We start from the raw sequence: 16,845 nt of genomic DNA on the forward strand, positions 1-16,845 counted from the left end.
CAAGGATCGCATTCTTTCTTTTGGTTGAGCCCAACTCAATGCCCAACTCCTCACAAATTTGGAGAAGTTCTTTGACCTTGTACTTCTCCATCATTCACACTGTCCTCCTGCTGTTTACCCTTTTTGAATATACCTGCCGTACGCTACTATAATGCTAATAGCAAGACATCCGCAGGTATTTCCCACACTGCCCTGTTTACCCCCTCAGCATCCCTTGGTTTTCAAAACACTCTCACTAGGCTTGACACACACAAGATTAACACAATGCAACACCAAATCCTTCCCTAAGCTACTATAACCTGTGTCAGAGAAAGTCTGGTGTTTGAGGTAAACTTCAGGCACTCACCGCGCCGAGGTAGCCGATGCCGGTCAATCCCACCGCTGCCACCACTATTACGACTTTGAAGTGGTCCCGTAGCGCTCGTCACCCGTTTCGTGACAGAGCGTTGGTAGAGAAGACTCCGAGTCAGGCGTCGGTGAGATTAACAAAAGGGACACTATATACAGGTCATTATACAGGACAAGATCGAATCGGCACGGGGGCCGAGAGCTAACAGGAAACGCGACTGTTCCCGCTCGGCGACGTCCGTTGAGTAGCCAACGCGTGACACATCTCACTCCACTCGAGAGCGGCACTCGGCTCCCGGTGGGTCGGTGGATCCGGTTCGCCGGGCGGCGGCGTCGGGGCTTATAAAGCCACGAGAAACGATTGTTACTCAAACGGCCTATTACAAAGCCAGCACTCGACGGTCATCCTTGAGGTCCAACGACCGACCGCGCTGGCCACCTGCTTCAAGGTTGCTGTGCGCGGTGACCTCCAGGGAAAAAGAAATACGGCGCCGGGCTGTCTAGCACTTTGTTGCACATTTGGACATGTCTCTTGCCGATGCTTCTCCTCAGGACTCCGCTGCCTGACGGCTCAGAATCTTGACTTGTCAAGGGAGAGTTTAGGGCGCTGTGCCTTTCGGCGCAGCCCCGGGTTTGTCCAAAGGGCGTTCGCAGGATAAATTCTGCATCTTGTAGATTCGGATTCCGGGCTGGTGGTAGGGGCACAACACCATCTATTGTGCGGTCAAGTATTTCGGCTTTTTTCTTGAAGTCTATAACTTTTACATTCTGACCGACCACAAGCCGTTAACATTCATTGTCACGCACAACAGTTTCCAGTGCTCCGAAGGTGAGCTTCGGCGACTTTCGTTATCTCCAAATTTTCTACGGACATGCGCCATATCTCTGGGACCGAAAATCAGGCAGCTGACGCAGTGTGGCGGCTCGGCGCTGTGCTTATTGCCCATGTGGATTTCGAAACTCTAGCCTCCGCCCAGCAAAACGCCCCCGAGCTGCGCCAATTGCGGGAAAAAGGCTCGTCGCTCCAGCTTGCGGTGGTGCGGCTTCCCTACACAAAAACCTTGGGCACGCGCGAAACATCGAAGGCAGCTCCTCGCCCGTTCGTGCCCCATCAGTTTCGACAGTCAATACTCAATTCAGTGCACGAGCTAAGCCATCCTGGCATGAGAGCGACACGGAGTATTAATACAGACCGCTTCGTCTGGTCAGGGATCAGCAAAGTTGTTCGAAGCAGGGCAAGAAGCTTGCAAGCCTTTCAAGCCGTGAAAGTGACCCGGCACACGTGTTCAGCGGTGCAAACGTTTCGACTGCCAGATAGATGTTTCGATAATGTGCATTTATACTTAGTGCGGCCTCTGCCGCCCTGCCAAGGTTTCAGGTGCCTCCTTACGTGTGGCGACCGGTACTCAAGGTGACCTGAGGTGACGTGTCTACAAGACATCACGGCCAGAACAGTGGCGGAAGCATTTGTTGCTACGTGGGTATCGCGGTACGGTTGTCCTTTGCGAATAACTACTTAGCGAGGCCGACAATTCCAAAGCTCGCTTTTTTTCTGCCCTGGCGAGTCTGCACGGCACGCGCCTTCTTAACATCACGGCTTACCACCCACAAAGCAACGGCATGGTCATGCGTCTCCACCGACAAGTGAAGGCGTCATTGACAGCCACGCTTGACAGACTATCAGGCTATCCATGACAGGCTATCCCTAGTACTACTGGGCTGCGAACAACAATCAAGAAGCAACTAGGAGTCAGCGCAACCGAGATGCTCTATGCATGAGCAATCTGCGTTCCAGGCCAGGTTTTTGGCACCCAGCAAGACCGTACAGCGACCGTACATCAGTTAGAGAGGATACATTCCTGGCTCGAGCAGCTTCGACCTACACCTCGACGTATCGCCCGCACGCTGCCTGTGTTTAGTTTTCCGACAATAGCCACAACCGCGTACGTCTTTCGGCGGTGTGACTCTATCAAGCCACCATTGACTCCTTCCTATGAATACCCTTTCGTGTGGTTTCGCGTTCAAAGTTAACTTTGAAGATTTACGCTTGCGGCAAAGAGACAGTGTCGTGCGACCGTGCATATGCAGCCTATCTTGAATATTAACTATTCATTCTTTCCGCCATTCAAGCCTAAGCCTCCGGCATTCTAGGAGGGGAGTCCGTGTAGTGCCGTCCGTCGTTGTGCCCGCTCCTCGGAAATGCAGTTTGCCGCGCCAAAGGAGTCATTTCCCTTTTGCTCCCCTCACCGTGCCTCGACGTGGGGGTCATTGCCTCCTGCTTGCCGAATGGGGGCGCCACCAGAGCCACTCCGTAAACCTGCTCCTACTTTGAATAAAGCCAGTCGACTCTCCGCTCTCTATGTGTCAGAACGTGTATTACTTACCTCCGCGAAACCGAGCTCCCAACACCCTAATGCGGAGTTTGAGCGAAGCTCTATACGTGTTTTCGTTTCGCGATATATTGGCTGGCATGAACAATCTCGTACGGCACGTTGCAAACGGAGCGAAATGTGGTGCGACTTCCTCGTTAATTTGGAGAACGCGAGAGGCAGCGCGTGGGAGACGCGTGGGTGCGATTCACAGCAGCAGCCGCAGACAGACCTCCCAGACGACGCACGCTACTTTAGCGCCATCTCGTATCCATCGGCACCGCAGTACGCTTCTCTTCCCACGGTTTCGTCATACCCCTCCTCCGCTTTCCGTCTCACCTCTTTCATCCCCCGCTGCTCTCCCAGTTCACTCTTTTGTCCTTCGCTCTGCGAATTCGCTTGGTTGCGCCGACGCTTGCCGCAGGAGCAGGCGCCTAAACGTCGGGATACATGGAGCAGAAAAACGGTGTCAAAGCGACGAAATTCGCCCGGTAGCGACCACTGGACCCTCGGTGTCCAAAAATTTGATGCCCGCGGCTACCTAGTTCGATGGGAAAAACTCCGTCCGGCGACAATAGTCGCCGGTAGTGGCGAAAGCAGCTGGCGCGGTCACCAGGCGTCGCGACGATCGATCTCCCACCGGCTTCCGGCAGCTAGTTGGGAGCCGCCCACCGTTCTTGTGTATTTTCCCTTTTTTTGCGGGTGCCTGCATCGGAGCGTCGGTCGCGCGGCCGCGCTCAAGCCGAGAAATGCGGGAGTTTGAGCTAGTTTGGCCGCGCACTTTCGGACTCTCTGCGCGTGAAATGGACACCGTTATTCGTTACAGCCGAATATAAATGTTTAAGAGCATGAACTTGACAGTACAAATTTGTGTATACTTATTTTTCCTCAATTCTATGCCGCAAAGTAGTGTCTGCATCATACTTCTTGTTCTTGCCTATTGGGAAGGGGGGCAGAGCCTATATGGGTTCAGTATAAGGGACGAAACGGTTGCTAGTTCGCAACGCCCGCAGCTGGTTTTTAGAACGATAGCTCTATTACTCTAGGTACAAACCCAGAAAACGCCTGGTTCCAAAAATCTGACCTTCAAGCTCAGTCAAGGTCAAACGGGGACCCATATTTTGAAAGCGATCTGCCCTGTTTAGCAAATGCGCGTTCGCGCGGACCTCATCTTCAAAGCGATCTGCGATGTGTACAAAGTGCGCCGAGTGCTTGCAGCTTTGTATGCGCTGTACTTTGGACGCTTAGTTCGCGCTAAAGCGAGACACAGCATGAAGGTCGATTCGCTCGCTGCTGCTGCCGCGTCGAGCAGCGTTTGTGTGTCGTCTTGTGCTGCAATTGTAGATGCGGTAGTTCCTCACGGCACTCCCCAGCGTCTGTATCCTTTCCCAAAGCAAGCAAAACCTTGCTATCAATCGACGAACTCGGTTTAACCACGATCAATCACGGCAGTTTTATTTCTTCTGTCACACTGTCGGCGCACGTGATCTTAAAGTTTGGTTTTCGGCGTCTTTTGTCAGGAATCACCAGTGCTCTACTCGAATCAAAAGTCCCTTCTGCTTGAGCGTCTTGAGGGAAAAAAGGGACGAGAGATTTTAGATAAAAGCCAACCATGCCTGGTCTTTTCTGGCTGTTTGTATCTGTGGGTGCCCAGACGGCGCACGGAATGCCAGTGCATTGTGAATGAACGCCAAATTTTGACAATTCTGTCCTCTCCGGCTGCAGCACTAAACGCTTCTTGTTGGAGGAGGCTTTATAACAGGAACTCAAACAGAAGTAAACATAAATCACCAAAATATGTTTTTAACAAGAAAGTGAACTAACGTCGCTGTTGGAGAACCACAAAACCTTTAGTAAAACTTGAAGCAGTGCGAAGTAGCCGAAGACAACAAACGAAAACACACACAACCAGACGAGCGCTCGTCCTGTTGTGTGTGTTTTCGTTTGTTGTCATCGTCTTCTTCGCGCTACTTCAAGCTTTACTCAATATGAACCAACTTGCTCAAATCAAGTTGTTGCTACCACAAAACCTTCTTCAACGTCTGCGCTCCGCGGTGCTACTATTCAACATAGCCAGACGACGCAAAGCAAGTCCGCTAAAATGCTTACAGCTCAATTTAATCTGTGGAAATCACTTGTAAGCGATTCTATCATACTTTCTACCAAGTTGCTTAGCCATAAACAACAAACACTACAATAAAACGCATATTTACTTTTTCTGTTTTCCAAAAACACATTCATAGTGGCTGATAATACTGACAGGTAGGGGGCGAGCGCCAGGCGGCGTCCGCCTCTTTTATTGCAATAGCAATTATATGGACACTCCAAGCACAATTCACCCATCGGCGTCGCTGTCGCCGTGAGGTTCCGCATAAAGTTCTATGGCGATAACGCCATCGCCGCGTGCCCTGCGCTGTATGTGCGAGTGAAGGTGTGCGATGGGGAGCCGACAATCGAGTTCAATCTCGCCCACGCGAAAGAGGTGAAAGAGGCAGGAAGCCCGAAGTTACCCGCCATGCGCGGCGCACCGGGGGGAGGGAGGGGGGGGGCGGTGTTCTATTCCGGCTGCAACTGCGCATGATGTGGCGGCGGCGCGCGCCCCAGCGCAGATCGCTCTCAAGATATGGCTACGCGCGGACGCGCAGCCATATCTTGAGAGCGATCTGCGCTGGGGGCAGACTAAGTGCGTCGACGGCTCGTAGCTTTGTGCGTGCTGCGTTTTCTTGGCACTCACTTTTTGTCGAAGCGATAGAAAGCACGAATATCACTTCGCTCACTGCTGTTGCCGCGTTTCCTCACGCCAGTGTTCTGAAAGCGTGTTTCCGCGGTCATCGAGTCAGATGTGTTGATGTGTGCTTGTGCGCGCGTGACACATACTTGTTAATTAGTAAATGCCTATGTTTACAAGTTTATGCGGCCGATGAAATTACTATCCTTACTTCGTACAGCTGTCTGTAAATTTGCTATTGCAATTCACGCTTCGGTTTTCGCCCGAAACTGCGACTTTTTTGCTCCATGTAGGCGATGCCAGCGAACCATCGGCGTCGTCCCGCCGCTTCTGCTTCTGCCGGGTGAGGAAGCATGCAGCGCCTCAGACAGAACCAAAGGAACCAACCCAGTTGCGCGACTTCAAATCGCCGCCATAAGTTCGCCGTGAAATTTGGCTCCATGTATCCCGGCTTCAAGAGCTACGCTTTAAAAACTTCGATGAATTGTTTCTAGCGACACGGCCCGGGCCCAGGGTAGACTTGTAATGCTGCACGAAGTAACAAGAAGCGTAGAGAAACAATGATTTAAATGTCAGCAATATAGTGTAGTGCCGATGGCTGCCGCTGGGACACGGGGAGTTATATCAGCGACGTCATCTTTAGGTAAATGTGAATAACGCCAAGAATGGCCTCATATAAGAAAAGACGCTCGCGCATCAGTTCCGTTATTTTTCTTTTCCTCAATGGGCGTGCAGGTGCTACTGTACATGGTACAATACATCATGCCTGCACGCAAACGTAACTTTATGCGACACATCAGCAAAACAAGAAAGTAAGTAGCACTTTCGCCTGAAAAGCGAAGCATCCATTGCGGCAGCAAAATAGTAGACAGCTAAACCGACTAAGAATACAAGTTTTATCAGCCGTATAAACTTATAAACATTCGCTTACTAACTACATTAAGAAGCACGGTGTCGCAAGCGCACAGGCCACTATGAACACATCTCGCTGGATGAGCGCGGAAACTCACTGTTAAACGCTGGAAAGAGCAATCGCGGCAGCAGTAGCGAGCGAATTGACCTTCGTGCCATCTCTCGCTTGAACGCGAACGAAACTTTGAAGCCACAGTGCATACGAAGCTACTGGCACTACGCGCACCCTGCAAACATCGCACATCGCATTGAAGATGAGGCCCGCGCGGGTGAGCACTTCGGCCACTCCGCAGATCGCTTTCAAGATACGGCGCCATCACGGCCGCGCCGTAAGCAGAAGCCGCCGGAGAAGAACGCGTCCTCTCCCTCGCCGCATTTCGTGCCTAGTGCACGACAGGAGAGGGCACGCTTCCGGCCCGCGTTCCTTGCTCGCGCACGCGAGGTTAAGCCACGTTCTCCTGCTCACCCTCGCAAGCTTTCATTCGCGCATACAGCATACGGCGCGGAGGGACGAGTTTATCGCCCTTGGACCTTACACGGAAACTCACGGCGACGGCGACGCCGACGGTAGCAGTGCGCTTGAATGTCCATATAATTGCTGTCGCAATAACAACATGGACCCAAGGAGGCGGGACACAGCCAATGGCGCGTGGAATATGCGTTGAAAGGCAATTCTGTGATTTCAACAGAGGCTAATTTAACCACTTGTAGCGCTTATGATATAGCGCATCGACGCAAAAACATGAAAGGGATCCGTGAGAAATGCTATCAATATCTAGGTTGTACTCACAGAAGAAACATTGTTTCAGAGACCCATTAACGGGGATACCTTATTGTGAGTTTGCCCATTGTTTCACGTCAATCCTACAAACTATACGTGAGCACCACGTTTAAACCCGCGGCTTGGGATTTCCCTTTCTTCTTTTTGTGAAAAACAGTGAAGGCGAAAGGTTAGTAACAGGGAAAAGAATACCACATGGCGTAACGCTCGTGTAAAGTTTCGTTGATATTTTTGTTCAGCGTCTTCAAGCGGTCTATTGAGATTTTGTCAAGCCATCAACTACACCAGCGTCGACATTCATGCCTTTTCTTTTTACTCGCTTCCCACAAGAAGAAGACAAAGAAAAATTGAAATTTGTTAGTGCACAATACCAGGGTACCTTCATCAGCCGTTCTCATTGAAAACGAGAATGCACGTCCGCATCCATGGAAATTGCAGCCACGAACATTAAAGGAACGGTTGTGTCCTGTGGAAGGGTCTGTCAGTCTCAGATAGCCACTCGTAAACGCCAGTGTCTGTCCGTGGTCCACGGTGACATCGCACTCCGCTGTGCCATTGCAGGTGGCCCACCCTTCGTGCACCGCTGTCTCGTACTGCGTATAGGGAGCACAAAAGGCGACGCAACATTCGGGCCGTCGACTTCACTCTTTAGCCGCGCACGCACGTAGACTACGCGACAGGGACATTGAGTAAAACGTATGCAACGGAATCCTTCCTAAAAACTCTGCTTGTGGGGCTATATAGTATAGCGTTCCAAGCAACTCTGGACATGTGTCACCGCGGAAGCTATGATTTTGGCTATGTATCATGCAGACTTCCCACGAGGCTGGCAAGCCGGCGTTGAAGGGAACGAGTGGTACCGAAAATCATCATCAGGGACGTCATCAGCGTCTTGTATGACGCTAGTAGTAATACAGAATTATGGGTAGAAGAAGGTGGCTTAAGGTGGATTGAAGTGAATTAAGGTGGCTTAAATTGGATTAAGGTGGATTAAGATTGGTACAAATTAAAGCAAGGTAGATTAAAGGGGGCATGCCATGGTCACCCGAGAATTTGTGATTTTTTGCGAGAAATTGTATAGATGGCCTATTATGGTTATACAAAGTTAAAAACCGGGCAGTGAAAGTACATTTCTGCCCAAAATATAGCTAGATCACGCCGGCTATAACCCTTCTGTAAGGCATGCCATAACAATGCCCGGTATATTGTTGGAGCGCTGTATAGGCCATCTTGATCGCGCATCGCTGCCTTGATTCGCCTGAAAGATCATATGACAACTTTTATTAAGCTTAATGATCGCATTATTTTAACAGGCGACTTCAATTTAACAGATATTGGCTCGTCAACGTTTCCACTCAAAACACACATTGATGAACCAAGTGAAGCCATGCTTGATATAGCTTTACTCCCCGTGATTGCTCAGTGGCTATGGTGTTAGGCTGGTGAGCACGAGGTCGCGGGATGGAATCCCGGCCACGGAGGCCGCATTTCGATGGGGGCGAAAGCACCCGTGTACTCAGATTTAGGTGCACGTTAAAGAACCCGAGGTGGGCGAAATTTCCGGAGTCCTCCACTACGGCGTGCCCCATAATCAGAAAGTGGTTTTGGCACGTAAAGCCCCATAATTTATTTTATATAGCTGTATTATTTGACTTGATGCAAACTGTAGAGCACCCCACCTAAATACAAGGGAGTTCAAAATCTATATTAGACCTTTTTTTGGTTTCTGGTACAATTCTTGATACAACAAAGTGTGTGGTGTTACCTGGCATCTACGATCACCAGGCCGTTCCCCTGACTCTTTTCAGCCTGAATGTTCGTAAAATTGCTCTTAAATGCATTTTACAGACTTCTAACGTGCTGACGATGTCTTTATTATCGATGTTATTTTTCAAATGTTTATTCATTTTGTAAAAACGCTACCAGTGTTCAAAAACTTTGGGACCAGTTTAAGGTCATGGTACATGAATGTACTGAAAAGAAAAGAAAGAAAAAACAAGCATGGATTTCTCAGGCGACACTGCAACTAAAATGAAAACTGAAGCGTATGAAAGAAAACGAAAAGCAAATATGATTTCTCCGGAATCGGAACAAGAGATCGCTTTCCTTAGTTCTCAGCTAAAACGCTTACGTTCTTTGACAAACCGCCTTATTTTTAAGAATCTTTACCGAACTTTACATCAGAGTGTCCCGGGAAATTCTGGCGTTTGGGTTACCCAACCTCTAGGACCCATGATCAGTTTGAAATCAAAGGTGTTCTGGTCAATGACGCACAAGCAGTATCTAATGTCTTCAATGAACACATTAAGCTCGTATTTACTAACGACTATAATATCAGAAGACGAAAGATCTGATCAAGAAACGCCAATGCATGAAAGTCTCTAACTCTACAGCTAGAATAGAACTGGCAGAACTTTCGAAGTTAATCAACAAGAGTAAGACAGCTGACATAAGGAAGTATAATATGGATAGAATTGAACATGCTCTCAGGAATCGAGGAAGCCTAAAAGCAGTAAAGAAGAAACTAGGAATTGGCAAGAATCATATGTAAGCCTTAAGAGACAACGCCGGCAATATCATTACTAATATGTATGAGATAGTTCAAGTGGCTGAGGAGTTCTATAGAGATTTATACAGTACCAATGGCACTTATGACGATAATGGAAGAGAGAAAAGTCTACAGGAACTTGAAATCCCACAAGTAACGCTAGAAGAAGTAAAGAAAGCCTTGGGAGCTATGCAAAAGAGGAAGGCAGCTGGGGAGGATAAGGTAACCGGAGATTTGTTGAAGGATGGCGGGCAGATTGTTCTAGAAAAACTGACCGCCCTGTATGCGCAATGCTTCATGACCTCGAGCGTACCGGAATCTTGGAAGAACGCTAACATAATCCTAATCCATAAGAAAGGGGACGCCAAAGACGTGAAAAATTATAGACCGATCAGCTTACTGTCCGTTGCCTACAAAGTATTTACTAAGGTAATCGCAACTAGAATCAAGAACACTTTAGACATCTGTCAACCAAGGGACCCGGTAGGATTCCGTAATGGCTACCCAACAATAGACCATATTCACACTATCAATCAGCTCGTAGAGAATTGTGCGGAATAGAACCAAACCTTATATATAACTTTCATTGATTACGAGAAAGCGTTTGATTCAGTCGAAACTTCAGCAGTCATGTAGGCATTAAGGAATCATGGTGTAGATGAGCCGTATGTAAAAATACTGAAAGATATATATAGCGGCTCCACAGCCACAGTAGTCCTCCATAAAGAAAGCAACAAAATCCCAATAAAGAAAGGCGTCAGGCAGGGAGATACGAAAGCTCCAATGCTATTCACAGCGTGTTTACCGGAGGTATTCAGAGACCTGGATTCGGAAGAATTGTGCATAAGAGTTAATGGAGAAAACCTTAGTAACTTGCGATTCGCTGATGATATTGCCTTGCTTAGTAACTCAGGAGACCAATTGCAATGCATGCTCACTGACCTGGAGAGGCAAAGCAGGAGGGTGTGTCTAAAAATTAATCTGCAGAAAACTAAAGTAATGTTTAACAGTCTCGGAAGAGAACAGCAGTTTACGATAGGTAGCGAGGCACTGGAAGTGGTAAAGAAATAAATCTACTTAGCGAGGTAGTGACCGCTGATCCGGATCATTCGACTGAAATTATCAGAACAATAAGAATGGGCTGGCGTGCGTTTGGCAGGCATTCTCAGATCATGAACAGCAGGTTGCCATTATTCCTCGAGAGAAAAGTGTATAACTGCTGTGTCTTACCAGTACTCACGTACGGGACAGAAACATGGAGGCTTACGAGAGGGGTTCTACTTAAATTGATGACGACGCAAGGAGCTATGGAAAGAAGAATGAGGGGTATACCGTTAAGGGATAAGAAAAGAGCAGATTGGGTGAGGGAACAAACGCAAGTTAATGACATCTTAGTTGAAATCAAGAAAAAGAAATGGGGGGGGGCATGGGCAGGACATGTAATCAGGAGGGAAGATAACCGATGGTCATTAAGGGTTACGCACTGGATTCCAAGGGAAGAGAAGCGTAGCAGGGGCTGGCAGCAAGTTAGGTGGGCGGATGAGATTAAGAAGTTTGCAGGGACGACATGGCCACAATTAGTACATGACCGGGGTAGTTGGAGAAGTATGGGAGACGCCTTTGCCCTGCAGTGGGCGTAACCAGGCTGCTGCTGCTGCTGCTGCTGCTGATGATGATGATGATTATATCTTTACGAAGTTTGAAGCTTCGCTCCCGCCTTTGGAAGATCTTATCATTAGCGAGCACGGTAGATTAAGTATACTGCTTAACCTCGATGTACAGAAATCACCTGGACTGGACAACATACTTAATGCCTTGTTGAAAAGATGTGCACAATGTACATCTAAATATTTGTTTATTTTATTTACAAGGTCCGTATATGAAGGTGGAATTCCGAGATACTGGGGGACTGCAAGAGTGAAACCGCTTCACGAAAGTGGAGACAAGCGATTGATCAAGAACTACCGTTCACTCTCACTAACCCCGACTGCTTGTAAACTATTTCAGCACATAATTTACAATCACATGTGAAACGTCCACGTAACTAACAATTGTTTTACTATCTATCAGCATGCATTCAGGAGGGGCTACTGAACTTGTACACAGCTAGTAGAAGTTATGCATGATTCTGCTTCCTAATTAACATTGGAACAGATATTGACACAGTATTTATGAATTTCTCAAAAGCGTTCGACAGGGTCACTCAAGAAAATTTAATTTATAAATTATTCAGAATACTTGATAACAAAGAATTAGTAAAGTGGATTTCAACCTAAGTTTTAAACAGAGAAAAAATCGTTGTTTTTAACCATCACTTTTCGGACGGGCTTGCAGCTCACTCTAACGTCCATCAGGGGTCTGCTCTTGAACCGCTGTTTTCTTTAATATGTATTAATGATATTGTCTCTAATATTCCTGTGAAAATTAGGCTTTACGCTTATGATTGTGTCATTTATAAAGAAGTAAGAAGCGTCTCAGATCAAGTACTACTGCATAGCCCGTGGCAAAGAGCTTCTGCATGACAAATGTCCATTATTATTGAAAAAAAAACTGTAATAATGAGTATCACTCACAAAAAGAATGCCTTACTGTTTGATTACACTAACACAAATTAAATTATGGGGCTTTGCGTGCCAAAACCACGATCTGCTTATGCGGCACGCCTCAGTGTAGGACTCCGGAAATTTGAACCAGCTGGGGTTCATTAAAATGCACATAAATCTAAGTGCACTGGTGGCTTTCGCAATTCGCCCCCATCAATTACGGTATTAGTGGCGTGACACATACAGAAGTACCAGAATATAAATATCTAGGCCTCTGAGTCACTGACAATCGCACTAACTCAGGGTGACTAACTCCTTTTCACGTTCGTAATAACTGCATTATGTACTCATTCGTTCCACGAGCCATTACCGATTGGAATAACTTCAGTCGGAATGAAGTGTGGCAACCGTCACTGTCGTTGTTTGCACAACATATTACCTAGTGTATGTGACTGCATTTGGATAGTTTAAAGTTCTATTGCATATTTTATTGCTTCTCTATGTAATCTTATTCAAATGTTGTATTCCGGATGCTGGCTGCAGAGCTTCAACCGGCACCCGTATTTCTTTTCTTTCACGGTTTGCCTGTTTTGTGAAACTGCTTTGTTCTTTTTCCCCACCCTGCTATAATCCTGATATTGGGCTTGCAGTATCAATAACTATATATCGGTAAAAAATTGTAGGCGACCTTAATCTTTGACTTAGGTGTTTCATAGCGGCACTCGCACCTCAGCGTTGGTGTTTTTTTTTTGTTACGCGAGTGAACGTCTTTCCCCTGGCACGATATGCGGGCGACGAGCGATGGAGGGCGAGGATGAAAGGCAGCGCACGCCGCGTGGCGAGGCGTAGCCCCCTAGCGAGCGCGGCACGAAGCGCACCTTACGCGCCCTCTACGGTGCCCACGTCAGAGCATGAAACGAGCGCGCGCGCGCAGCTGTTGTCAGCAAGCGAGCGAGCAGGTGCGCGCCGGGAGAAGAGAAGCGAGCGAGGAGGGAGTGACGTCACATCCGCTCAGCTAGGCAGATGTTAAGTCTATGACAGGGAACTGTTTTCCTTTAATTAGCTGATTAAATATTATGCCACTTTCTCGTGTTTGACGTCATTACTGACGTCATTACTTGCACTTTCTACTTCTGGGTTTCCAGGAATTTCGCCAAAGTCGTGCTCACGTCACGGGTGTCTAGAATCTACGATTCTGTGCTGTGGTGCGCGCTAATCAGTTGATTCTAATGAATTGTAATTATTCCGGAGACTTCAGTAGCTCAAGTTGTAACTAATCTTATGCTCTGATATCATATCTATAACTAAACCTGTGGATTTTGTACTGTACTATTTTTTCTATTTTTCTTATTTATTTTGAATTTTGTCCCCAGTCGTCAAAGGAGGTAAACCGGAAATGCTACGCAAGGAAAACAGTGTCACTCGATGCGCGTGCCACGAAAAATTCTAAGGCTGACATTTGGCAGGGGCACTGCCTCCAAGGAGGGTGGGTGCGCGAACGCGGACGGCATCGTGTCTGGCGGCCTCAGTTTTTCACGGGTATGTGAAAATCGGCGAGAAGGCGCAAATCTTCCTTGTAACTGTCAAGCGTGAAGTACTCCTTGCTCCGTTCTCTCTGGCAACCCACAGCGCTCCATAGGCGCCGCGGTGGCATTGTTTCAGCCGCTACAAGTTCAACAATTCCAATGGCAAGCTGAAGAAAGCAGAACTTTCCTGAAAGCGCGCACAGCTGAAACACCGATTCGCTCGCCCGGCAAGCATGTAGCTTGTGACGTCACGGCTCGCGGGCATGGCAGTGTTGCTCGGCTGTTATGCTGTTCGAGTGTAATATAAAAATTTCGTTACAAATGATCTGCTGCCTCAAATGTGCTAAAATTTTGCCAACGTGCTCTTGGACACACAAGGATTACATCACACAATACAGATTATGATCGAAAATTGGGTGTCGTGCCCCTTTGAGGTCGATTGAGGTTGGTACCAATTAGGGCAATGTGGGTTAATGTGGATTAGGGTAGAGTTGTGAAGGGCAGGTGACAGTGTATGACGTCGCGTATCATGGACGTAACCGATTAATTAGAGAAGTCGTAATGCTTTCTCATTCAAATCACGCAAGGGTACTTAACTGACTTAATTTATATGGCTGCGTCAGCAAGTGTCCAGAGTACCGGCGAACCCCCAGCGCGAGCACATGCAGCGCGACCCTGCACGTCTCTGCTGCTGCGACAATGGCGCTGCCATGACCGAGGTACAGCAGCAACAGTCGACTCCGCCGCCAAGGAGGTAGTACCGACGAATGATGGAGCCCACGAGACACGTCGCTGTGCAACAAGTGGATGTGCTGCGGAGTGCGCCGCTTGTTCAGGGTAGTCAGCCGAGTTGACGGGGTCATAGCTGGGGCAAGGTCGTTTTACTGACGAGTAGTCAAAATGGACTGGCTTGAGGCATTCAAGCTCAGTGGTATCCGATCGTTCATTAATGGAAATGACAAAGGTATTGATGCGGGGTTCCAGCACGGGGTAAGGGCCCAGGTAGTGCGGTTGAAATGGTTACGATGGGCAGACTGTCGCACAAAGAAATGTGCTGCTACTCGAAGGTTCACAGAAACATAAGGCCCTCAAGTTGCAGGTGCCCTGGTGGGAACTGGGTGGGCGGATCGGAACAAGGAAAGCGAATGCGTAATATGAGCCGCGTTAGTATAATCCGCGGACAGGATGACGGTGGACCTTCGGTCATTGTCCTGGTAGACAGGAACGCACCCAGTCCTGCATTTGAGCGTTAACTTGAGGTCAGACAAAGCGGCTAGAAAGGAGTTTCTGTGTTCTGTGGTGTCCTAATGCCGGGATAAGACAGGTTGTGAACGGCTTCGCAAAAGCAAAGGTGGCCACGCAGGTGAAGAGGCACGAATAGCCGGAGTGAGCCGGTAGATGTCTCGCAGACGATGGTGAACCTCAACCTGAACCTGAAGTGAACCTGAACCAGGTAACTGAGCGTTCCTGTATGTTTTAACGCGATAGCGTTAAAACGTACAGGAACGCTCAGGTCTGAGGCGTTGGACGGAGCGGAGCGTAGAGAAGGGACGTCAGTACCAAGCGAAAACTATATTTATTATGGGTGCGTGAGCAGGTTCCCGAAGCGCCGGCGAACCCCCAGCGCGAGCGCATGCACCGCGAGTCTGCGCGTCTCTGCTGCTGGGACGATAGCGCTGCCTTAAACGAGGTTAAGGTCGCCATCTCAATAGCTTCGATTGGAGTGGCTTCAGGCTGCTCAAGTCAGCACACAGATGCTGCCGAAAGATTGTATCGTTGCAGTCCCAGTTAAGTCAGGATGATTATGATTATACAAATGAAAACATTGATATTAATAAGGTAACTGCATGTATCGATTCGTTAGCGAAGGGCAAGACGATCGGCCCGGATGGCCTTACTGCCAAATTTGATCAGTGTTTTCGTTCCCGCTTATCACCATTATTACTTCAGGTGTACCGTGAGGCCTTGGAAGTAGGGTACCTAACAGCCACAATGTACGAAGGGCACACCTTCCTCATAGCCAAAAGCGATGATGAGACTACATTGCAAAAGTGGACGGATATCGACCTATCTCATTATGCAATGTGGATTATAAAATTTTTGCAAATGTATTAGCTAACCGTTTGCAAGTCGTAATAAGATTTATGGTGGGTGATCATCAAACATGTAGCATGATGGACCAGTCCATTCAGACGAACATTCACGCTGCGAGATCGGTACTAGAGTGTGTAGCTGAGGGGATTGGGCAGGTAGCAATGGTACAGCTATATCTGGCTAAGGCGTTCGACAGGATGAATCACTCATTCCTGTTTACTGTACTAGCGTATAGAGATATCGGATCCCAGCTCCTTCGAGGTGTCAGAATATGTTGTGCTAATGGCTCAAAGGAGGCTGACAGGGAATGGCTCTCTCTCTGATCCGATTAGGCTTGTGTCATCAGTAAGACAAGGATGCCCTTTGTCACCGCTTCTGTTCTGCTTGTATTTAGAGCCACTTTGTAAGAGCATCCTCAAAGAAAAAAAATTCCAAGGGTTTAAATTATTGACTAATGGGGTTCGGGTTCTTGCGTATGCAGACGACGTGGCCTTTCTTTGTACTGATAAAATGAGTGTCATGACTGCTTTTGCAATTGCACCAGATTTTTGTGCGGCTTCTGGTGCAAGCGTTAACTTTGAAAAAAGTTCAGGTTTTTCGTTTGTAGTATGGGCCACAATGCAATCACATTACGCAGGCATTCAATGGAAAAAAGATCTGCGTTATTTAGGTGTGCCTCTCTCAAAGTATAGAAATAGCAACGCTCATTGGTCGGGAGAAGTTGGCAAAATTCAACGTAAAATGAATTCATGGCGAGGGCTGAAATTGTCACTGATTAGTCATGCTGAAGTGTGCAACTTGTTATTAGCTTTCCGTCTTATATATGTGCTGCAAGTACTGCACTGCTCATGACTTCGCATTCAGGCACTGCATCGCATATTTGAAACACTTATTTGGAGCTCGAGCTGTAAGTCGATGCGGCGCGCGTCAGTTTGTTCCTCCCTCTTGAACGTGGTGGTCTAGGATTAGTCCATCTCTTCCTGAGGCAAATTGTTT

At 47.9% G+C, this 16,845-nt stretch overlaps 1 protein-coding gene across 1 annotated transcript in view; it reads right to left on the bottom strand.

Annotated features, from left to right (window-relative positions):
- LOC142569564 (uncharacterized) overlaps nucleotides 1–16,845 on the bottom strand; it is a 189,771-nt gene that overhangs the window by 75,460 nt on the left and 97,466 nt on the right. Inside the window, exon 6 of the mRNA XM_075678618.1 lies at nucleotides 7,518–7,731. Coding sequence (XP_075534733.1) covers nucleotides 7,518–7,731 — 214 coding nt within the window. The remainder of the gene's footprint in view (nucleotides 1–7,517; nucleotides 7,732–16,845) is intronic.

This window comes from Dermacentor variabilis, chromosome 1 (genome assembly GCF_050947875.1).
Source record: "Dermacentor variabilis isolate Ectoservices chromosome 1, ASM5094787v1, whole genome shotgun sequence".
Lineage (NCBI taxonomy): Eukaryota > Metazoa > Arthropoda > Arachnida > Ixodida > Ixodidae > Dermacentor > Dermacentor variabilis.